This window comes from Talpa occidentalis, unplaced genomic scaffold, assembly GCF_014898055.3.
Source record: "Talpa occidentalis isolate TD23 unplaced genomic scaffold, MPIMG_talOcc4v2.1 talOcc4.14, whole genome shotgun sequence".
NCBI classification, from domain to species: Eukaryota; Metazoa; Chordata; class Mammalia; order Eulipotyphla; family Talpidae; genus Talpa; species Talpa occidentalis.
The window spans coordinates 86,957,007-86,981,650 of NW_023601433.1; the positions used below are offsets into that span (position 1 = coordinate 86,957,007).

The following is a 24,644-nucleotide window of genomic DNA, read 5'->3' on the forward strand; positions in this document are numbered from 1 at the left end:
TTCTACAGTGGGTGACTGCTGCGTTTCACACTTGGCAAACCAGGAGACTTTTGAGGAAGACATGGCTTCTTACGGAAATCTGAAATGTCACACATGGCAATTAAGACGTCCATTGTTGAGAAAATGAAAAAAAAATCTCAACTATCAATACTTGAGGAGACGAAGCTGTGAATGGAGGCTTTCTCACAGCGAAAAAAAGCAGGCACTGAATTGTTTGCTGGCCGAAGCTATACGGGAGAGGAGTCCAGACATACCAAAAAAAAACCCCAAAACCCTTATTTCAACAGCCAGTGAGACCAGTGGAGTTCAGCTTCTTAGTCCCTTGTATTTCCCAGACCCAGCCTGGCTTTCGGGCGAGGGAGGGACAGACCAGGTTTTCCCCTTGCCAAACACACAGCCCTCGCGGCAGACTGAGGGCTTCTTCTTTCTTGAAAAAGTAAAAACTTATGATTTAGAGAAGAAAAATGACTTGACTACCTAGTGTTTCAGATCAATGATTTCTCGAGAAGAGGAATTTCGACAATTATTACTAATAGTAATAATTCGAAACAAAAGAAATCAGGATAATAAATTTGATCAGAGAGAATAATTTTTGAAATTTTAAAGAATGTGCAATTAAGCCATTGATAGTCAAACTAATGATTGAGAAAACATATGCACAAATATATGTCTCTTCTTGTATGTAAATGACTCAGCTTCTCTCTTAAGTCATTCAGCAAAAGCTACTTCTGCCACCGAGAGCCCCTACCCCGTGGTGGTGGAGCACACAGCCCCTGCCGCCAAAAGGCCTAGGCAGAGATTCTGGCTCCAGTGTTCCTATTAGCTGTGTGGCCTGGGGTAAGTTACTTAGCCTCTCTGTGCCTTAGTGTCCTCATCTGGACAACGAAAACAGTACCACCGCCTCCTCGGAGGGCTGGGACAGGACCGTGTCAGCTAACACCGCACGGCGCCAGGCTGACGGCGCGCTCCGTGCGGGCTGCGACATACAAGCAAGAGTGGCGAGGGGACTGGCACCTTGTCTCCGCGGGCCGGGCATGGAAAGGGGGGTGTGAGGAGCCATCTGTTCCCTGCACGCGATCCCTCCTGACCCTGAAACTTTTACCCACGTGAAAGGAGGTAAATGCAGAGATCGGGTACCAAGGGAAAAGGGAACTTGGTGACGTCACCTTTAACTCTTACTAAAACAAGTCAGGGTTTCCATCCCCTTCCCTGACCCAGGAGGCCAGGAAAGGTGGCAGGAAGAGAGCGCTGAAGTGGGACAACAGCAAAACAGTATTTAGAAACCCAGTGAGCGGCTGTGAGGACAGGAGGACACTGGCAGCGCGTGGTGAGCTGGAGAAACGCATCGCAGGCATCCCAGGGGAACTTCCCCGCGTGTGGCCAGGATGCAGTGCAGCACACGGCTGACAGGATTTCTGGTCTTGGCTTCGGTGGAGTCAACCAAAGGGATGGTCTTTACCTTCCAAAATACTTGACATCGCACACCTGCGCCTACCGTGAGCCTCCACTCACGAGCACCTGAGCAGGAGCCAGACCAGACTCCGACTGAACCACTGGGTCAGGCTCAGGCCAACAACAGGGCACGTGACCCCGGGGGTCGGCCACTCACAAACACGGCTCTGCTTCATGAAATAGTGAAAACCATTACCCTAGTGTCTTCTAACTCCCTCTGGAGTTTGTCAGCTTTGGTCTTTTCAAAGAGCAGGCTCTGTTCAAGCTCCTTAATGCGGGCATGCTCCAGTTTGGTCTGCGTCTGTTAGTGAAAAGGGAGAGGAAGAGAAGACAACAGTGCCACCGTGACGTGCCAGCAGAGGAGAGGGAGCAGCATGCAGGCTGAGCCGCCAGCACCTTCCGCCAGAGGAGGGGCCAAGGGCCGAGGAGGGTGGGGGACAGAACCGAGATGGCGAGGCTGGGGGCGAGGATGGAGACGAGACGACGGGTGAGGAGGGCTGGGACAGGAGCTAGTCGACTGAGAGGAAGATGGACACACGCGAGGCAAGATGGAGTGTCAGGTGCATGCAGCCAAACACAAGTTATCTTGATAAGTGAAGTTTATCAGCACGAATTAGAACAGTTAATATTCCTCTAAACTATCATTTCCCCCCCTCCCCACCATGGCTGTTGGACATTAATGTGTATGTAACTGACTCGGTGAGTTAAAAAGTTGATCCACCCTCAAATTCATCATTGTTATCACCTGCATATGGGAAAGATCATCTTTTGAGTGCTCAATATGTCCCTTGCACTTTGGCACACAATTTGATATGAACAAGGGGCACGTATTAAACCGGGCAAAGGGATTCTGGAAGCCCAAGCTAAGGAAACCCACCTCACCCTTTGCCGAGACAGGTGAGAAGGAGCTGAGATTCTCAGCAACAGCCTCAGAGAGGTCAGGCCAGGAGGCACTAAAGCTCTTAATTTCCTTCCAGTTGTGGATTTTCTGAAGACTATATCTGTCACCAGAAAAGAGGAACAAAAGGGACTCATACAAAAAGAAAAGTCAGTAAAAATTGTGCTCAGCTGCCGCCATCACTGAGACTCGGAGAAGGAGGAAAGCCGAGCTCGAGCTGGCAAGGGCGTTGTCCTGACCCTGCGGGGGTCAGACGCGAGCTCAGACGTGGGAGCGGGGACTCGGCAGAAAGGCAGGAGCTTGAACTCCAAGCAAAAAGAGCTGGTAAGATCCCATTGTCTTCGAGCCCCTCCACCCCCCCGACTCCCTATTACCACTTACTGAGATGTAGACTGATGAAAAACCCAAAGGCCCTCTCTTTCCGATAGATTTAGGGGCAACAGAACTGTACACTTTGAAATAATCTGGATTTTGGGTTGAAAGTACCTCTTTCCCTACTCACCCCTCTGGAGGTTGCAGCAAATTGACTGATAAAACCTGTTGACAGAACTGCTCCCAGCAGCACCCTGTTGCTGGTTTTATTCATTCATTTACATAGTTTGTGGTTCTAAGTGGTCAGGTCTCTCTTGTGGACACTCATGAGCAATGGGGAATCTCCACAAAGTCTAACTAAAACCACAAAGCCGTGCCGGGCTGACGCGGAAGGCTCTGCCCAGTCCCAGCGCTGGGAGCTGCAGTGCGTTCAGGTCGCTTTGCGCATGAATCAGGTATAACTCATCATGGAATATTTAACAGAAACAAATAAAAATGTAAGTTCTTCCCCTGCTGCAGCTTTTTACACTCACCAAAATTTATGACAAAAATTCCATAACCTAACTGTCTGGGCAGTCCCCTTGCTCCACAATGTACCTCTGACAGCAGTTGTTCAATTTACCTGCTTTTACTACAAAAAAAAAAAAATACATCCAACCCAGATCATCATCACCGGGTCACAGTCTCAAGAACTGAAATCCAAAAGAGCAAAGAGCAGAAGGGAGCCGACCCTTTCCTCTCCCAGTGAAGCTGCACTCAGTGTCCCCTGGGTGAAGGTCACCACTTTTGGACAAAAAGCAAACAAACACTGGAGGACTGCAGCCCGGTCTGTCTCGGGACCTGACGGTGAACGAGGCTGGGGGCGCAGGCCTCCTCAGGGGTGCAGTCCTCCTCGAGGGCTGGGGGCGCAAGACAACCCTGCTCTAACACCTCCTTTCTTAGAATAAGACAGAGGGAGGAAAAGCCTGGGGCGGGGACTGCAGAGGGAAGCAGAGGCCCGGGAAGCGCAGAGAGGCGAGGGCAGCCCATGCACAGACACCGCAGCAGCCCTGCCTGGGGGGAGGAGAGTTGGGGTGGGGAGACCAGATCACTGAAGGAGCTTCACAGAAAGGAGGCTTGTTTCACAAGCTCGGTCTTCAGCTGTCTAGGGCCACTGCCAGGAGGTGGCAGGGGGCGTTCTTTGCCGTGCTTTTGTTCTCTTGCGATGGCAAGTCAAAGTGAAAGGCTGCGAGGTCCCTGCTGTTGGATCACAGCTAGCCGGGCCCCGGGGTGGGATTTGAACTTAACCAGAGGGAGGAAGGAAAAGAAAAACAGCTACCTAGTGGCACTGTATTTAGAAAAATCTCTTCAGTCACGACAAATTTAAAACACACAATGTCTTCCCCGAAGAACGCTGCGACTCTAACTTCACAAACAGGACTCTAACTTCACACACCAGCAGCAGCGCGAGGAACGGCGCGTCCCGGCGGCTGTAGTGGCGGGCACTGACCAGCCGAGGGCGCGTGCACAAAGGGCACAAAGTTGCTCACGGGGTTGCACCTTGACAGCTTGGGGAAACTGAGTCCTGGGATTTCTTAAGCCCTTCACCTGACATGCTTTGTGCTTAAGTCAACTATCACCTCTTTTGGAGGGATTCTATTAAAATTAGAAGGCATTATGAATTAAATGAAGGCGGCTAGGCGCCCCCCTGAATTTTTTTTTTCATTTTGGCAAAATTCTTTGTAAGTCAAACACTTGCCAGTGCATCAAACAAGTGGACTTAGTGAGCTTAGTCATTACAATTTCTTCGAGATTCAACTGTAATTGCTTTGAAAGCCACATGCACAGAAATAATAAGGTCAAAGTCTCCAGGCCAGGTGATGCAGTTAGTAATTGTATCAATAAGCGCTGTAGTCTGTAAAATCTGTGTTACAGGGGAATGTCCACACAGTGAAGTCCCTCTTACATTCTCAGGATCTTCAGAAATCTGGCTCTTTTGCTATCAGTAAAAAAAATAAAAAAATTAAACAACAACAAAAGACTCAACTAAAGTTCCAGTAAGTGTTAGGGTTTCAAAATAATTTTGATTAGTTCAGGTAAGTTGACCAGACAGACTATACTAGTCTAGTGTTGATGTAAGTAAATATCTGAACATGTCCCTCCCCAGACACCACGAGGCTGTATTTCATATGAATTAGATGCGGCTATGAGACTTCTAATGAGACTCTGGGTGTTTAAAAATGGATGAGAACAACACAGGAGTCAAGTAAAGGAAAGTGACCGTGTGGGAGATGAGCGAGGAGATAGCTGTGACAGTACTGAGCACCATTAAATTCTGGGCCTTATGAAGCGCAGACCCAGAAAATGTTTCGCTTACTCTTTGTTAACTGCGTATTTACTTTCAAAGAAATGACAACTGTACTTGGCAGGGCTCTTGAAAGTTAAGCCTGGTGTGGGAGGACTCTATAAAGGCGGCAAAAATGTGTATTCTGAGACAGCACAGACAGGTGCAATTTTTACTAAAACACTGCAGATTAAAGTACCAAAACCCCACAAAATTTGAAAAATGTAGTAATTTACATGTGTCATATATCTGGCAGTGGTTTGAAAAGCATCAAAACCATTGAATTTGGGTGTCTAATTAAAATTATTAAAGTAAACAATTAAGAGATGAGAAGTTTAAAGTTAAAGGAAAGTCTATGAATTTAATATCTATGGTGTGGAAGGAAAAGAAACTGAAACATAAGTTGCTATTTTTTTTTCTGGTAATTCCTTTTAAAAGCTCAACTACCAGAACATACATGTGCCCCTTGTACAGGGTAGTAAAGGATTTATGCTTTTGCTGGAAGCAAAGCTGAAATAAAGCAAAAGTTTTTGTTTTGGACCATTTGGACAAAATAAGAAATGCTCTTTAACATGCCATTTCCGATCACCAGCGGCACGGCGGTCTCGCCTGCAGCATACTGCCAGATCTAGGACTTGATTAACCCCAATTTGTGGTTCTGAATCGGGAGGGGAGAGAAAGGGGCCATGGAAGGAGCTGGCGCCACCGGGCGGGCACAGGCACCGTCGGCTGCTGCCCCCTCCACAGCCTGCTGTGACACACGCACCAGTGGGCACAAGGCTCTCATCCATATGTCTGGGTGTGGCACCCACAAAAGCTTTCCCGAGCTGGAGGGGTTTTACCTCAAGGTCGCCTTTAGTGATGGATTCTTCCTCGACCCGGAATTGAAGGTCCTCAACCTTCCTGTGGAATCAAATCAAGACAAAACACTTAAGAAATCAACTAAGGGACACACCTGCCTTACAAAAAACAAACAAAAAACTACAGAAACAAAATAACAAAACTATCATCACAGTGTGGTGGACTTAGCTGATGATGGTGGAAAGAAATTGTCTTAGAGACACAGAAAATAAAGAATGCATCTCTGGGCCTCTGCTCTGCAGACCCGAAAGTACGACACTGCTCAGGACGCGCCAACGTCAGAGCCAGGTACTGACTCCAGGAGGTATGAGCCGAGAGGGGTGAGTTGCCAGGCCCTGGTTGCAGCCACAGAGTAGATCTAAGCAACAGACCAGCCTGGAGGAAAATCTCTGATCAACATGTGTCATGTATCTGGCAGTGATCTGAAAAACACCGTGTGTGAGTCAAGTCCCTCATTTCCACCTGCAATGACACGGCATAGGGGAAAACAGCCTAGAAGACAAATCTCCTACCACCCACATCAGGGGCTGAGAAGAGACGAGCAGGCACACGCGCAGAGGCCCTTGCCTGAAAGCTCAGAGCAACCCCCGCGCCAAGATTGAGGGGAAGCCTGAGCTTGATGTGGGGGAGAAACAACCAAAGGCTATCTCTGCTTCTGAAGTTCACATCCCCTGATTCAGACCCCCCGATAAGGGTGTGGGTTTCAGTCAACACCATCACACCGCCACGAAGTACACGGTCGGGGAGTTAGATGATCTGGCATGATCCATATCATGAATCTTTATGAAATCAGGTGTAAGAGCAGAAAAGGAGGACAAGGTGCAAGACCTACATGCAAAACGAAAATCTTTCCTACTCACAAGCATTTCTAGCAAAACGAAATAGAAGACAAGTCTAGTTAGTTAAATCAGAAATAGAATCACAGGCGAAAGCCCTCAAGCTTGTTCTGGGGGCGGGGGCAGGAATGCATTTCGGACTACCCAGTGCGAAACAGGAGAGCGGGTGCTGTGCAAGGGCTCAGGAGGGTCCACCTTTTACTTGGGGGCAATTGTAGGAGGTGTCCATCCCTTAGGTGGGCCGTTCTCCCAGAGTGAAGGGGATTTCGGGCATCCGCCTCCACTGCATCCCTCGTGGTGCTGTGGCTGTACTGAGTCCTAGTGATGCTCATTACTATGGAGTCACAGAGGACGCACTCAACACTCCAGAGGACAAATGTCCCAAAACCCTCAAATGGTTTCCATGCACATTTTTTGGAGATTTTGCTTATTCATGGTCTCAAAGAACCGACTTTTTAAAGAATCAAATTTGTTTCCTTTGACATAATTCAGCGACTTGTTTGCATCCTGACCTGGATAATTCTAATTGCTTCACATGACAGTTTTGTTTTCCTAATGAGGTGCTGAATTTCTCAAGTACAGGGACTTCGTGTCACCACCAGGCAGGATATGGTTTCATCAATGCATGGGAGGGGTTTCAGAAACACTTGGTGACTTGGATGCAGGACCTCCTCAGTGGGAATGGCTCTGGATGGGAGCTGGGGTGAATGAACTCCCCACGCAAAGCGATCCTCAGGGGGTGTGGGGCACATAGTAGGTGCTCAGTGAATATGTTCGATCAATCAGGCCAATATCTGATTGATATTATTAATCTATATGATGCTAGATCTAAAACCACACAGTATCAAGAGATCAATTCCCGCTGGACAAGGGGTCAGCCATTTCTGTCTAAGGCTGGACACAACAAGGTGATCGACAGGAAGAGCTATTCCTCATGTGCTGGCACGGAAAGGCCACGCATGCCAGGGCATGGTCCAGGCATCATCACCTTTTCTCCTCTTCAAGTTGGTTGAGCAGCTCCACCTTCTCCCTGTCAGCCGCTTCCACCATAGTCCGCAGCTGGTCCATCTTGGCTTCCAGCTCCAGGACGTGCTGGGAAAGGCAAGGGAGTTGGTGAGTGGCCGTTACCTGCCCTGGGGCTGCCTCCAAAGGGCTATGGCTAAGGGCTACCACTGGAGCTGGTGTTCCCCTAAAACCCTGGCATGTTAAAATGCTTTCTACGAGCTGACTCTCAATCAGTACTCCTGGAAACTAGACAATGAAAAGCCACACCATTAAAACAATAGAGGGCAAGGTTAAACCAGTGTTTTCTTTGCAAGCTCGTACAGAGGACAACCTACAAACCAGGAGCTGGCCTCCCTGGGAGGGCCCTGGCCAACAAGCTCGCCTCATGCAGACAGGCCAGAAACCTGGATGTGGAGACCAAACACTAAGGGAGACGCCAGGAGAACCAAACTTCATCCCTAGATGAGGCACACTGGTGCCCAGGTCACAGCTCATGCCAGCCCAGCAACACATCTGTCCTCGTCCCCAGTGCTCTCAACACATCTGTCCTCGTCCCCGATGCTCTCAAGACTCGCTCCCTGGCCCCAAGCACCAGGCACGGCGCCTGGACTCCTCCCTCATTTAGAGACCGTCACCATCTCCACAACGAGGTCAGCGCCCAGACTTCACCTGGTCGTGTCCGTCCCGGGCCAGCGCTAGCTCCTGCTCTATTTCCCCCACGTGGCTCGTGGCCTTGGCCACCTCCGCCCTTTCTAGATCCCGCTCCGCCAGCAGCTGCTCAATGTGCTGCTGCTTCTCCTTCAGGGCCTCCTGGAGGGCAGTGGTGCCGGAGATCTTGCGGGCGTAGCGGGACGAGGTTTCGGTCAACTGCAAAGGAAAGTTAGAGACGTGAAGGGCAATGAGGCCAGCAGGGAAGCAGGAAGCGAGCGGAGCATGCAGGGCAGGTGTCTCCTGGCAAAGCTGAGCGGGGCCCGTGCCGGTTACTAGCCGAGCTTCTCATCAAGAAACAAGAGGGCCTGTGCCTCTCGTCTGCAAATTTCACAAAGAACACATCGATGCAAAGTGGTCCTGGAATGTTCAGAAGATGTTTAAAAGGAGAGCGAGTGGCTCAAATCAAAGTACCTGAGCTCGGCTGCAGGACCTTGTAGGAATCTAGAGAAATTCCACAGGTGCCATTTAGCGACTGGCTTTCAACTCCACTTTGGCCTGAGCTTCATTACCAGTGACTTCTTGTTACCGCATTTTGGTCAATCTTTTGATCCTTAGGCTTGAGGCTGAGACTTTCTGTTCAACTTCTTAAGCTGTTACAATCCCACTAAGTAACCCAGCTCACCCTGGGAGTCATAAGCCTTCCTTCAACGGGCTGGCTGGATCTGTTGGGATTTTCTTCATCTTTTTTTCAAATTGAACAGCAGGGGAGCCCCTAGCCAGGAGTCCAGTCTTGAGGACGAACCCCAGCAGCAGAGTCACGAGGCTTGGGAGGGGAGCTGTGTCTGTCTTCCAGAGCGTGGGCGAGCGTGAGTGTGCATGGGGACGTCCACGCAGTGCACACGGGGGAGCTGGAGCCCCCTGCCCAGCCTGGAGTCAGGAGCAAGTGGGGTTAAACTCCCACCCCTTGCTCTTACCCCTCCTGGTGATCAGCCGCTGACCGGCTCCCCCTGCAGTCCTGGGAACTGAGGAAACGGACTGTCACATCCCGAGTAAGATCCTCTGTGTCCCCTGCTGGGAAAGGCAAGCCCCCTGGCTCCTGTTGCCTGGACTATCCCCCCTCCCTGGACTGGACATGGGAAGCCCTGCATGTCCTCACGGTCCTCCCCTGACAAAGCCCCAGCCTGCCCGCCACTCGGGGAGTCAGGTTTTGGGATGCCTATCGCGCTGACTCGCATGATGGCCACCTCAAATCACCTCCTCCATGTAAAGACACTTCTTGCGGTTCCGAGTCTGGCTTTCTGAGTGCAAGCAAAAGACCTGCTTTGGTCGCTTACAAATCAACATGAAAGAGGAAAAAGGGAAAAGAGACATCTGAGGAGAACGAGAAGTAGGGGAAGGGGGAGGAGAAGACATGTCAGTTCCATCCTGTTCCCCTTTGCTGTTCCATAGACCCGACTCCTCAGTCTTGAGGTCAACTGTCATGTGAAAGCGCAGAGAACGTGGTTCCCCATGAAAGGCTATCAGGTCACTGGGCACTGAACTGTGCTCTCAAGCTGGGCTCCAGAAGCCAGCAGCAGCCACAGGAAGGCCTCATCCCTGTCCATGGATGTTCACTCGGGGTCGCTGGCCCAGGATGCGATCAACCCGACTTCTGCTTCTGCACTCAGAGCCCCAGTGTGGCCTGGGTGCTCTGCTCTCCATCAGTCTGCCCAAGCCCTCGGCCAGGATGCAGACGTGGGTGAGGTCTGCCACCAATCAACAGGCTGACCGAAAACTATGGGAGCAGAGGAATCCATTCAATCCCAAGTTTCCTTTGCTGTTTCTATTTAGTGCAATTTCTTGAATTACTTAACAGACTGGTGGGGGGAGTTTCCTGTTCTGTATTAACCATCTGACCTTGATTTTCCAATTTCACTGTACGGTTCAATTATGCTTTACGGTACTATCACGTCTGCCTGGACACACCCCATCTGAGGCCGCAGAGAGACCCCAGGGCTCTGGGGGGGGGGGGGGGTTTCGACTGACAGCACTGACAGCTGCCGGGCACCACGAACACCACTAGCCTGGGGCGCTCCAGGTCCCGCGCAAGGTCACACGTTCCTCTGGATGAGGCCACGTCTGTCCGAAGCGCAGCCTGGCTCTGGCATGACAACGCGACTCTGTGAAGTCCCGTGGCCCAGGAAAGCAGGCAGCGATGTGGTGGCACCCCCAGGGCGGACAGGGCGTGATGCTGTGGGTGTTCACCAGTGAGCGAGAACACGGTTCTGTCAATTACTGTGTGTCACTTTTTTCAAATAGCTGCTGAGCTGCTAGGACATAAATATCAAAGTCTTTTGTAGCTAATTACTTACTAGTGAGAGCAGGGAACTGTCTGGGCCGAAGGGCACGTGGGGAGGTAAGTGGAGACACCCAAGGGGCCCAGATGGCAGGAAGCTTGGGCCCCTCCGCGAACTTCACAGTCACTTTGCATGACAGAATCTCTTTTTCTTATATTTGTACTTGGGGTTATAATTGCTGAGATGTACTCTAGGAAGTGACACAATTATCCTATATTCTTGGTATATTTTTTGCAGTGACTTTTGGTTTATAGACCAAGCCCCTCCCTCCCCCAGGGAGAAGTTATACAAACATAAGCTATTACGTAGGGAGACTCATTTCACATCTGTCTGTTTTCTTCCCTGAATGAGGTGAGGGAGGGGAACTTGTCTGAAAAGCAAGCGGAGCCTGAGTATTTTCCAAAGAAGAGGACGCAATAACGAGGCTGGCGAGAGAACGCTGGCCCGCGTGGACGCCGGCGGCTCTCCGGGACGTCCCGCTGAGGCCTGTGACCCGCGCAGCAGAGCTTCATCGTCTCCACTTCGTGCTCTTGTCCAGTTTTCCCCCCACATCCGTGCTGGCGCGGAGGCAGACTCCTTTCCGTGGGAAACAGGCACTATTTGGTCTGGACGCAAGAGCAGGCCCAGCCAGGCGAGCACTGGCCAGCGCAGGGAGTGACTTCCCCGCTTGCTCGCCCTGCACAGCGGCCACAAGGAAGAGCTCAGGGGCCAGCAGCTGGCCCCCAAGTCAGACCGGATGACGCTCTGATCCACAGCCCTCTCGGGGTACAGAGACCCAGATTCCACCTTGGGGCGTAATCTGCTGCTGCCATTTCAAATTCAGAGCTAGTCTAGCTGACCTCTGGAAGTAAACTGAAGGGCCAAAGCCCGAATACCCAGTGCCCCCCCCGCCACACACACACACAAGTGCACACCAGGGACGGGATGAGGGCGACCTGGATGGGAGGGGAGAGGAGATGGGGGGAGGAAACAAACAAAACACGACTTTGCTGAGAGTCCTTCCATGTTCCGGAGCCCCGTGTCCTCAGGCCAGAGGGACCCCCATGCTGGAGCTGCCCTCGGAGGGTAGGGCAGGCAGGATCCATCAGACATAAAACCCCGAGGACACACCTTTTCTCAAAAGTTCCTAAAACTGAAAGTGACCTGTGCCCGTGACGAGAAGGAGTGCTCCAACTTTCCTGTCGTTCCTGTGTCCAAATAACTTCCGAGAGAAGCAACCACCCCCTCAGGTAGACTGAACAACAGCTACTACACCGTCACCAAGAACCGGCACCACCTAGAGCCTCAGGAGCCTACAGGGGGCGTTAAAATGCTTTGCTCAAGGTTTATCTGGTTAAAGTTTTACTTTGTGAAACTTGTCAGAGTCCTCGCAGCCGTGACTAACACTCGGCACAGAGCTGGGGCGACTCCCAGCTGCCAGCAATGCGGGGTGCGGGGTGCAGTGGGGCACTTACGAGTCCTGTGCGGCTGGGCTTGCTGCTCACGGAGGAGGCCACGGAGCTCATGGAGCTGAGCGAGGAGGCGGAGGGGCTGCGCTTCAGGCTAGCGGGCGTAGTGGCCATCACGCGCCTCACGGCGGCGGCCTTGGCCTTGGCGGGCGTGGTAGAGGGGAAGCCAATCTTGGTGACTTTGTGGACGGGAGCGAACAGGCCATACTTGGGCTGACACTGGAAATACCTTCAGAACACAAAACGGGAGCAGTCACAACACACACAACCGGAAAGCTCCTAAGGCCTCAGCCCAGCCACCCCTGGGGTGAACGGCTGCTTGCGGGTAAGTAAAGGTCAGAGACATGGGCGGCAACCTCAGGGTGGTGCAGAAACACCAGCACATCGCTCGCCACGGAGCCCCTCGTCTCCCTGGAGTCCCGAGCGGGGAGTGACGTTTCTATTGCCTGACATGTCTGCAGCACAGGGGTTCACCATAGTGTGACCCCACCTCACAGAACCAAGAGCCTTCACCAGAGGAAGGGGGAGCAGCCAACTCGGGCAGATTCACCCAAGCAGAGGCGGGAGGACACCATCGTCCCGTTGGAGATCACGAGAATTGGGGGGGGGGGGGAATCAGTGGTTTAATGTCAAGAGGGGGAGGCTTCCTAACGTCGCAGCAATGAGACTTTTCTCGAGCCTTTATCACTGTATTTGTTAGGTAAAGCCCATATGTTGGAAATCAACCTGCACACATTTTGTGAACAAAACGTTAACTACGTCTTAATACTTGAGCTCCACATTAACGTGGACGTGTGCCATTGGCACACAGTCTATCCCTCACCTGTGCCCAACGCCAGACACCCTGACAGCAGCACAGGTGCCCTGCACCCATCCACACAGGCCTCCCACCTGCCCCGGAGCCAGAGGAGGCATCCTCATGGCAGGCCAGAGCTGCCGGGCCCTGCCCGCTGCCCCAGTCAGAGCTTGGGGCATCAGAGAGGCTGTGGCTACTTCCCTGAAGTGGGAACTTCCTGCTCCTCACCCCACACCCAGAAATGCATCCAGAGGCCGAGGGCTGTGGAGAGAGTGTTGAAAGGATGACATAGTATTTCCTTTCTGTTTTGAAAAATAAACTAAAACTCCTGTGTGCATGACACTATGGAGGTAGACACACGTCTGCACACATGTGACTCAACAGAGCAGCACGAGTGACCCCAGCTCCAGTCCTGGGCCCTGAGCTGGGAGGACGTGGCCAGCAGCTCCATCAGCCGTGACAGATGGGCCCTCTGAGGTGACACTGATGACAGGAGGCGGTGTGGGGACACCGGGCGCGTGGGGTGAAGGTGGGGACACCTTCCTCCCAGTTCTGCTGAGCCTAGACCTGCTCTAAAAAAATAAGCCTTAAAATGAAAAATGAAGCAAACTGAACACTTTAAATCTCCCCAGACAAACCCCCCAAGTTACTGAGACAAAGGAACAGCTGCTGTCCAGGGAGTGGGAGCCAGCCCAGGCGGCCCTTGGGGCGTCCAGCCTCAGCCTTGGGCGGACAACATGTTTCCCCACAAACCTGGTTCCAGCCACAGCCCCATCGTTCTTCCCAAGAGGCTCGTCTAGCTCCACGCCACACCACTCCCCCTTGGCAAAGTCGGTCTCCCCGAGAAACCGGACGACGCCAGCCTTAGTGCCGCCAACCTGGAAGAGGAGAACATGGAGGTGAAGGATCATAATTCTCTGCGGTCGCAACCCACGTCTCAGTCCCGCGGGCCCTCACCTCTCCCTGCAGCCCTTCTCTGCCTTTGCCTCAACTCTCCAGGGGTCTCTCCGGAGACAGGCGAGGCTCACCTGGCAGACGTGCATGGCCAGGGGACTCCATGCCAGGCTGCCCACCCAGACCCCCGTCCTCGCGACCCGCGGGCACTATGGCCTGCCCCCACCAGCAGGCATGAGGAGCTGGCAGCACGTGCCATCCACTCGCCCTGACCCTCGTTTTCTCCCGTGACCTGCACAGGCCCCACTGTGTAGACACCCTCCAGCATATCACGCCAGCCCCCTGAACAGGCCCTGAACGGGCTAAGTAGGTTTCATTATTTAATAAATTTAAAAATCATTTTGTTGGGTTCTAGAAGAAAGGCTAAGGGACTGTGCTCGTTTCGGTCACCCTGGGCAGGTGGCTCGCTCCCACTGGGGGGAACAGCTGGTAGGTTCCCCCTTTAGTTTGTGTCTGAAGTTCTGTTTTACTTCATTCACTTTCCACCCTTACTAGTTCCTTTTTTCCAATTTTCCTTTGGTTTATTTTCTTCCCGTCCTAGTTTCTTAAGACTAACACTAGGCTTATTTTTAGGTCTTGCTTCTTTTTTTTTTAAGATTTATTTATTTATGCATACAAGAACTGGGGTATAGGCCAGGTGCAGGGGGCGGGGGTGAGAGGATTCGCCAGAGACAGAGTGGCGAACAGACAGAGGTACAGAAATACACTGCTGAGGGGAGCAGTGGGGAGACAGGAGAGGTCTGCTGCGCCATGTGGGTCAGCGCCTTGGCCGGGATCGAAATCAGGACACAGTGGTGACAGTGCTGGGACTTAACCCCTAGGCCACAGGGGAGGCCCAGATTGGAGGATTTAAAAAAAGAAGAGGGGGGAACCACAAACAGCAGAGGAGCAACTATTTTTGCCTAAATGCAGGTAATACAATACCCATTTGCCCTGGGGGGAGGGGGTGGAGCTAACACCAAGCCAGGGGGTTTGAGATGGATGGGTAGTTTCCTGACTTTTTAATCCCACCAAACTTGGAACGCTTGACTCTCCTAACAGACAGCAAGCTCCCGCCTCCGTCCAAGTTCATCATCATAATCGTTCAAAACACCCAGACAAAAAGTCACATGAAGTCCTAAAATTGCTCCAACACTTTCCTACTTAGTCATTCTACAATTTTTTCCCTAAACATTTCAACATGTTTTTCGAAGTTAGTTTTATTTCTCATGTGCCCAGGAGACTCCAGCATCTTCTAGGACTTGCATTTACATTAAATAAAATTCAGTGTTCAAATTATGTTTGAGGGGCAGATTTCAGGATTAGTAAAGGGCGCAGCCTTCAACTTTGAGACAGAGTAATCTCCAGTGAACTCAGACATGGCGGTAGCGTGTGCCTCCTAAAACTGTGCTCGCTTTAAGCCCAAATGAGAGGTCACCACTGGGAACAAAATTAGCTTAAACTAGAAACTCAACAACAGGAAAACCTAGTCACTATTTTCATGTGCTAACAAAGCTCAGGTTTTCTGTTCCCATTCATTCATTCAACACATACCAGAGGGCCTGGGCATTCGGGGCATAGAGACAAACAGGACATTGATGAGGAGAGACCCAGACACACGGTCTCAGCAAAGGGTGACCAGCATTGTAAGGGGCTCTGCAGAGTGCTGGGGGGACAGAGCAAACACTTCCTTGAGAGCTTTTTTTTTTTTTTTTTAAGATTTATTTATACAAGCACTGGGTACAGTCAGAAGCACGGGAGGTTGAGAGAATTCACCAGAGCCAGAGCAGGGAACAGAACAGGCAGACTAACGAAGAAATACACTGCTGAGGGGAGCAGCGGGCGTGGCAGGAGAGGTCTGCACACCATGTGGGACCCTCACCGAGGGCCGGGGATCGAACCGGCGCTGCAGAGGCTGTGGGCAACCTCACAGCCCAGCGCACAACTGCTGCGCCACCAGGGGAGGCCCTCCTTGCGAGCTCTTACAGCGAGTCAGAATAAGGCAAATTTGCTGGGCTAATGAATGGGTGGACTGATGGGAAGGGGAGACATCCAGCCCTCTCTGAACTGTCCCTAGGTCCATTATCAAGTCCCAAACAAGCTTCTAAATCTCTCTGTGCCTTGACCTATAAAGCTGTAAAACGCCCAGTGAGTGGTAGGAGGGGCTGACCCCAGGAACCCTGTGAGGTGGCTTCTTACCTGCCATATTCTATGCTAAGCAGCTGCTTGTAAAGGTTAACTGGTATTTACCCAATACACATTTAGCCCTGACTTCAAACTTACTCACCTGTGAAACACAGGCATTTTCTATTTCCTCAACTAGCAAGCCAACCCAGCCTTGGCAACTCTCTCAGAGAGGGGATCCCCACACCCCAGTCTTCACCTGCTGGTCCTCACAGTACCTCTTGTCATACTTCACAGTTCACCCGCGCCCTCCAGGGAACAACATGGCACCTGCACTCACAGCCCCTGCGCCCTCAGCGGTGCCCAGGAGCACCTGCTCCATGTCAGGCGCTGCCCACACGCCGGGGCTGCAACAGTGAAGGGGGAGAAGGGCCCAGACTTTCTGGTCAGGGAAGAAGGGCAATGCGCAAGTAAGGACATGGCAAGATCACGTCTAATAGTGTGGAGGGTGATGCTGTGGTGCTATGAGGGTTGGGGGCGGAGGGCAGGAAACGGCCTGAGGAGGTGACCTCTGCACCAAGACTTGCGTGACAACAGGCACTGGCTGTGAGAAGACTTGGGGATGGAACATTCCAAGCAGAAGAAACAGCAAGTCCTAGGTGGGGATGAGGCTGGGGTGCTGAGGAGATGGCAGGGAGGCCAGAGTCGCTGCAGTGGAGCGAAAAAGGCAGGGTGAGGTCACAGGATGGGCAGCGTCCAGGCCACGTGGGACCCCCAGGTCCTGTGGAGGATTCAGGTTTCATTTTGATGCAACTTGCAGGACCATAGAACCCTGAGTTGGTCTGGCTGTGCCGACTCCACAGTACCCGGAGCCGCACCCGGCCCTCCTGTTCTTTGCTGAATGAGCCAGAGGGTGTTAAACAGCCGCCACGGCCACTGTGCTTTTTCGAGCCTGAATAAATGGGCCAGTCTCTAACTGTAACTCGTGATGGCAAGCAGACCTCCTAAAAAATTAATACAGTGAGATCAGAGGTTGTGTAGCGGTCTCTTATCAACCCTCACCTCCTTACAACAAGCAGGCTACAGATGAAAAAGTTATGCTTAACTTTAACTCCTGAAATTAATCTTCCTTCTGAAAGGCACATAAGCTCCTACAGGAGCCGGGACCTCAAGAACACCAAGAAGCGGGGGAGAGGTGTGGGGGTCAACTGGTTATCTCAAGAGTGGGCATAAATGCTGACTTTTTTTAAAAAAAGGTATTTATTTTGGGCCTCCCTGGTGGCGCAAGGGGTTAAGCACCACACTACGAAGCAATCCAAAGCCTCTGCAGCACGAAGCAATCCAAAGCCTCTGCAGCACGAGTTCAATCGCCAGCTGGCCAGGGAGCAACCCACATGGCGCAGACCTTTCCTGTCTTGCCCACTGCTCCCCTCAGCAGTGTATTTCAGTAGATCTGCCTGTTCTGTTACCCGCTTTGTCCCTGGTGAATCCTCTCACCTCCAGCATCTCTGGCCTGTACCCCAGCTCTTGTATGCATAAATCAATCTTTTTAAAAATATTTATTTTATTTATTTATGCATACAAGAGCTGGGGTGTAGGCCAGGGGTGCAGGGGTTGGGAGGGTGAGATTCACCAGAGACAGAGTGAGGAGAACAGGAGGATCGACTGAAACACACTGCTGAGGGGAGCAGCGGGGAGACAGGAGAGGTCTGCTGTGCCCTGTGGGTCAGCTTCCTCCCTGGCCAGGGATCAAACTCGTGCTGCAGTGGCTGCAGATAGCTTCATAGTGCTGCACCTTAACCCCTTGCACCATCAGGGCGGCCCTACTGCTTTTTTAAAAAGATTTATTTACTTATTTATACACAGAAGAGCTGGGGGTCCAGGCCAGAGGTGGGGGCAGGGGTGTGAGAGAACTCACCAGAGACAGAGTGGGGAGCAGAACTGGTGGATCTACTGAACACTGCTGAGGGGAGCAGTAGGGAGACAGGAGAGGTCTGCTGCGCCATGTGGGTCACCTCCCTGGCCGGGGATCGCACTCGTGCTGCAGTGACTGCAGGTAGCTTCATAGTGCTGACTTACCCCTTGCACCACCAGGGAAGCCCACTTGAGCAAAATGAGTTTTGTAAAGTTCACTTTTCTAATTTGTATAAAATCATAAGCAACCGAGAATCTCAGGCCCAAGGCATTTTTATAATTATGCCTCAAGAGCCCCAAAAGCGGAGCTCGGGCTGCACGTGCTCTGGCAATAGCATTCCAACCTTAGGCTCAGGCCTGGCCATGGCCTGGGCAGGACGCTCCCCAGCCCAGGAGCCCACAGAGTCCTCGGGCTGGACAGAAGCCGCTAGGCGCCTTCAGGTTAAGATGCTGGGGTAGGTTTGTGCACTGAGTCTGCAGAGAATTCTTCAAACACTGTGAAAGCCAGTCCACAGCGCCAGCAGGCGGGGCGCAGGTATGGCTCGACACGGGCGCAGCTGCGTGAAGGCCAGCATGGAGGGGCGGGAGCCAGCGCGGGCAGTTATCTGGACCGGCAGCCACGGGGGTACTGGCTGATCCCAGCCGTTCTGGTCAACAGGACCAGGGGGAGGATGGACCGTGAGGCCAAAGACATGAAACTTGACGGGCAGGTGGACAGCTTCGAGACTCCCACATCCCATAAGTGTATGGGGAAAGCACACGCTGCTTCTGCGCTCTCACTGCAGAAAGCAGGAGCAGAGCAGCACGACTGCAGGACTGGCTGTGAGCCAGCCAGGGAAGCAGCCAGATCCAGCCGACTCCACCTTTCCCTCCCAGACAATCCTTCAAGGCTATGCTGAGTGAGGTTAAGGCTTCTGGAAATTGAAAGTGAAAAAGCTCAAAACTAAAATCAACATCTGCAGCAACCCTCATTGCAAACTTCACCTTGGGGTGTATCTGCTATTTCAAGGTTATGCGGGAGGTTCCACAGCAAAGGCACGAGGCAGGCTCAGGAACCCTCTCCTGCTGGTAAAGATGAAAAGATGCCAAGGTCTCTAAAAACTTTGAACAGTGTGAGCACCTGCCTCCTCGCCTCTGGACCACACAGCATGCCTGACCCTTCTGCTGAGAGCCCCTGTATCAGCAATCCAGGGATGGGCCGAGTCAGAAGAGCTTCCCAGAGCACAAGCCCACCCATAAGAACCCAAGGAATTCCCAGGGAGGTGGTGAGCAGAGACAGAATGCACATATGTCCCAACCAGACTCAAAGGTCTGGGGGTTCGTCATCAAGGGGACTGTGAAAAATAGGGGGGAAAAAAACAAATGAGGGCCTCCCTGGTGGCACAAGGGGTTGAGCACAGCACTATGAGGCTATCCGCAGCCTCTGCAGCACAGGTTCGATCCCCAGCCGGCCAGGGAGCAACCCACATGGCGCAGCAGACCTCTCCTGTCTCCCCACTGCTCCCTCAGCAGTGCATTTTGTCAGTCTGCCTGTTCTGCTCCCCACTCTGTCTCTGGTGAATCCTCTCACCCCCCTGCACCTCTGGCCTGTACCCCAGCTCTTGTATGCATAGGTAGATAAATCTTTAAAAAAAAAAAAAACCAAATGATTAGAAAGAGTATAATTGTACACTGGGGGAACATAAATAAAGGCTTTTTAGATTACAGTTTGGCAGCGTCTTTTACAATTTTAAATGTTTATATATGATCTGACTCAGAAAAATGGGAGCAAGCTAAATATGATTACATGTGGCCTGGCCATGCGATGCCAAACACCAGCTTATTATTGTAAACGAACAGCGGTATTTACCAGCATAGAAATGCCCAGAATCAGCCAAAGTAAACTGTGAGATGTGTTTTCTAAACAGACATGTTGTAGAAGAACCTCACGGAGAGGATGTTGTGCAAACGAAGACAAACACCAAAAAGGTGTCCCTAGGGGAAATGCAGCTGTGAAGGCCCAAGCACAAGCTACATGGTCCTCTGAATAAAGATGTTTTTTATCCTCAGGAAGACTGTTTCTCCTCTCACAGTGAGAGCCTCCGTGGGAGAGCCCCGGGAGCAGCTCAGGGCAACGGTGAGAGGCTGCAAAGTCTCCCTCTCATATATGGTCATGGGCCGAGAACACACAGGCCCAGCCACGAGACAGCCCCGCGGAGCTGGGGCAGTCAAGTCTCTCAAGAGCCTGATGTCATATCCTGGGAATGTCAAACAGCCCCCAGAAGGCAGCAAGACCACGTCAAAAGCGCTCAGTGTGATTTGTCACCCCAGGGCCCTGGTCTGGGCGTCAGGAGCCTGACCTCAGCCCAAACAGCAGTGGCACAGCACACGCCACAGCAGCTCCCACAGTGGGATCCAGGCGATGCTCGAGGACAAGTGGGCTGATCCCCACACCAAGGCGGGAGGCCGGTGAGGGGCTGCGTGCGCAGCAGCGGCGTGGCCCACCACGCTTCTCATCCACACTGCCGAGGGCCAGCAGCAGGGGACACTCAGGACTGGGCGTTAGCAGGGTCACCTTCCGAGCCATCACCCCTAACAGGAGAGCCGTCTGCTCAAGTTCAGGCAGGAGCTGTGAGAAGGCAGGAGAGCCCTGCGCCCTGCACCTGCCGACAAGCCAGGAGCCACCCGGGCACTCTGGGGAGCTCGGCAAGTTCTAGATCAATTCTTAGTAACAATCATTGAGCAGATACAGTTCCATTAGGATTTTGATAATCAACAAAATTCTTTTTGAAGTAGCAGAATTGCCAATCAGATGTTTCGATTTCCCGTCCCCGCAGGGGCTGTGCCATCACTGAAACCCGCGCTCTGCCCCATCTCCATCCGGGTTACCGGCCAAGGTCACTTCAGTCCAGAGGAAGCTCCTAGACTGTCCTTTATAACCCAAGCAACATCCCCCCGAGCCCACCCCGGGCAGCACCACCCAGCGCGCCCTCTCCCTCAGCATCCAACTTCCGGCCACGCCAACGCCGTCCCTCCTCTGGGAGTCTGCCCCTCCCCCTGCCAGAGCCAGAACTAGAACCAGAGCCAGGGCCAGGGCCAGGGCACTCCCTCTCACCACCACTACTTTCTTCTGCCTGGACACTCCTGCTCACCTTCGGATCCACCGTAACCCTCACATCTCACCACTGACAAAAACAGCTGCCATTTCTTGTTTACTATGTCCCGGGCACTGGAATTACATGTACGCTGATTTATTTTTCCCTTGTCTCTCATTATTTGCTTGAAGCAGCACTGGCTGCCATCACTGCACGTGATTCAGAGGCACAGGGTCACGCCCTGAGCTCACGCCACCTGTGGCACCACACACCATGAGACCCGGCACCGTGTCATGCAATCCTCACAGCAGTGCTATGGGGCCTGACCTCACGCTACAGTTGAGGCAGCCAAGAAGTCAAATGGCCTGCTGAGGTCACAAAGGCAGAGAGAGGCCTGGGCCTGGGTTTTCAGCACCATGCCACATGCCTCACGGTTAAAACCAGAGCCCAGATCACTGTGTCAGACCAGCCATCCCTGGACACACAGCGCAGACCTGACGGGCGATGTTGCTGCCATCAGTAAGACAGAAGCAACAGCATCTTCCCAAATGTGATCATTTATAAGGCACGGAAATTCTGAAACACATCAGGCGGCACATCCCGAGAAGGGCAGGGCATGGGCCAGGGCTTCAGAGACCCACACGCTCGCCTTAACAAAAACTTAAAAACCAGAACAAGGGCATCCCTGGTGGCACAGGGGTTAAAGACAGTGCTGTCAAGGTATCACCAGCCACTGCAGCACGAGTTCAATCCCCGGCCAGCCAGAGAGCAACCCGCATGGAGCAGCAGACCTCTCCTGTCTCCCCGCTGCTCCCCTCAGCAGTGTGTTTCAGTAGATCCACCTGTTCTGCTCCTCACTCTGTCTCTGGTGAGTCTTCTCACCCCCACACATCTGGCCTATACCCCAGTTCTTACATGCATAAATAAATAAAGCTTGGGCCTCCTTGGTGGCATAGGTGGTTAAGTGCTGCACCTCCCCCTGCAGTGACCTTTAGGGCTAACCATCCCTAGGTCCGGCTGGGCAACCAGCGCGCAGGGGGAGAACAGTAAAACCCTACATACCTGCTGCACCTCCCCCTTCAGTGACCTTTAGGAATGGCTTTCACCATGGTCCCTAGGTCTGGCTGGGCAACCAGCCCGCGGCGGGAGAACAGCATAACACCCTGAAGCAGAGGAAGTGCAGCGGAAAAGTTCCCTGAAAAGACAGAAGCTTATCAAAAGATAACGACCACCAGGAACCACTACAAGAATGCTAAAAATCTTATCCCCTCTTTCTAGAACTACAAACTTTAATCCCTTATTGTCTTTCTAAACTTCCTTCTTTCTTCTATAAAAGTCATTGCTTGTTATGTAGATCACCTCCCTGACGGTGATAGACTGAGCCCATGAGCAAGCTGATTTCATTGATATTCTTTGTCCCTGTGCTTTTGGAAAACATATATATACTGGTCACAAACTCAAAGAAAATTACACTCAGATTTTCACTCTTGAAGTGTGTCTGTTTGTCATTTCTTTCACCGACGCCCTGACCACCCTGCACGCTTCTCTCAACCCTGAGGTGGCCTCATCGTCTACTGCTGTGCTGGTCCGCGGCAGTTAAGCACAGCACTGTGACGCTGTCTGCAGCCTCTGCAGTGCCAGTTCGATCCCTGCCGACCACAGAGCAGCCCACAGGGCGCAGCAGACCTCTCCTGTCTCCCCGCTGCTCCCCTCAGCAGTGTATTTCAGTCAGTCTGCCTGTTCTGTTCCCCACTCTGTCTCTGGTGAATCCTCTCACCCTCCCGCACATCTGGCCTGTACCCCGGTTCTTGTATGCATAAATAAATAAATCTTAATAAATAAATAAATAAATCTTTTTAAAAAACCCACAGAACAAGATACTACCTTTTTTTTTTTTTTTTTAAAGATACTTCTTTAAACACAGCTAAAGGCTGCTTTGGCAAGGAAAATTACCCTCATATTTATAAGTTGAAAGTTCAATATTCTTTGGGCTTGACTGTAGCTGAACTAGCGTGGGCCATGCAAGCCCACGTTGGCAGGCATGGCGGGTCTGCAGTCGGCCCTGTGCTCACACAGACTAAACTAGGAAAGTGGGTTCTCGCCCCACAGAGGACTGGGTTCCTCCTGTACAGGCCCTAAACTGTGTGCCAGGCTCAGCCCCAGGCCGCTGACGATCTCAGCCCTGCCCGCCAGCCGCGAGGCTTCTGGACTCACCAACACTCTGTCTCCGATTTTGAGCTCTCGCTCTCCCTTCTTGATTGAGCCGGCCTCGGAGAGGTTGGAGATGGACTCGCTGGCGGTTTTTGTCAGGTTGCTCATCTGCGTGGGAGCTGGAGGCTCCTTCGGGGCTGGCTGGACGGGTTTGTGGGGCGTGCTCGCGGGAGTGGCCGGGGAGGCGCTGGGAGCGGGCAGAGGCGAAGTCCCTCTGGCCGCGAGGGGCATCTGCAGGCCGTTGGCTTCATCTTCGGCTTGCACCTTCCTGGTTAGCTTCGAGGGCCGGGTGAATATGCCCTTTAAAGGTTCGCACTGGAAGTAACGAACTCCGGCCACCGAGCCGTCATTCTTGCCAATGGGCTCGTCTAAGACAATCCCAGCCCACTGGCCTGGTGCAAACTGGGTTTCTCCAAGAAACTGGATAAATCCAGGTTTATTGCCATTCACCCAAACTCGCTCCCCAACTCGGAAGTCATCCACAAATTCCTCTTGTGTCTCAGAGACTGGAATGCCCGACGCTTTCTCACTGGACACGGTTTTCTCTACTGGAGCTGCAACTGAACACAGAGCAGGGGGTCGGAAAAGATGGGTCTCCTACCCAAGCAGACACCGCCTTCCCCAGAGGAGCAGGAACTCGAGGAAATGAAAAGCGGCCTTCTAGAGATGCTCTGTTTCTCTCTCTTTTGTGAACAAAGTGGTAAAAAAAAAAGCACTTCATCCATTGCCACACCAAGTCAAACTGCTCGCTGATGCCCTGACTCGAGGACTTCATGTTCGAAGGGGTGCACGTGAAAACGGCCGATGAGAAAGACAAATCTAAATCAGGAATGAGAGAAACAGGGAAGGCTCCGAGGCCAGGCTGGTATCTGAAGGGGTCTTAAGAAGAGGAAGGAGGGGCGGGAAGGAGATTAAGGGGTGCCTTTTCTGCCCGCCCGCCCCAAGGTCACAAAGCCCTTTCTTCACAGCGTCTCTCAGTAAAGCTTTCCTCCCCTCTACGATGTCTCGGGGTGTCTCTGATCGGCACCGGCTATGTCCTGACATGTAACGTGTAAGTCACGGGGGGCGGTCACTCCATCAACAAGTATTTACTGTGCTCCTGCCCTGGGCCAGGCCGGTGCTCTAGGCACGGGTAAAAAGGAGCAGCAAACACCAAAACCCTCAAAGCTCCCTGCTGTCGGGTAGGCCAGGGAGTGACTTCAGGAAGAACCTGAGAAAGCCCGTGCTGACTCGCTCCTGTCAGGAAACGCCTGGCCACCTGGAGGGGTGGCTAACAGAGCCAGCCGTGCGCAAACCGCACAGAGGGAGCCGAGAGCAAGCACCAGACACCCTCCCCCCAGCTCACTCACAGAAGATGCAGGGGGTGTAAACTGAAATGGGGGCGGCGGGGAAGGCACAGGGAGCGTGGGTTCATCTGTACAGCGGGGTGCTTGCCCTCCCGCGCCAGGCTTGAGCCGCAGGGCTGCCTGC

The 24,644-nt window shown here is 52.5% G+C and overlaps 1 protein-coding gene across 7 annotated transcripts in view; it reads right to left on the bottom strand.

Moving 5' to 3' along the window:
• Nucleotides 1-24,644, bottom strand: part of CLIP1 (CAP-Gly domain containing linker protein 1) — a 94,512-nt gene that overhangs the window by 41,088 nt on the left and 28,780 nt on the right. For 3 of the 7 annotated variants that reach the window (XM_054695378.1, XM_054695379.1, XM_054695377.1), the window contains 8 exons: nt 23,178-23,734; nt 13,672-13,796; nt 12,129-12,351; nt 8,357-8,554; nt 7,671-7,774; nt 5,828-5,888; nt 4,608-4,640; nt 1,649-1,753 (listed from right to left, as the gene is read on the bottom strand). In XM_054695378.1, the coding sequence (XP_054551353.1) occupies nt 1,649-1,753; nt 4,608-4,640; nt 5,828-5,888; nt 7,671-7,774; nt 8,357-8,554; nt 12,129-12,351; nt 13,672-13,796; nt 23,178-23,734 (1,406 nt within the window). The remainder of the gene's footprint in view (nt 1-1,648; nt 1,754-4,607; nt 4,641-5,827; nt 5,889-7,670; nt 7,775-8,356; nt 8,555-12,128; nt 12,352-13,671; nt 13,797-23,177; nt 23,735-24,644) is intronic. The other 4 variants (XM_054695380.1, XM_054695382.1, XM_054695381.1 and 1 more) reach the window with 2 other exon arrangements.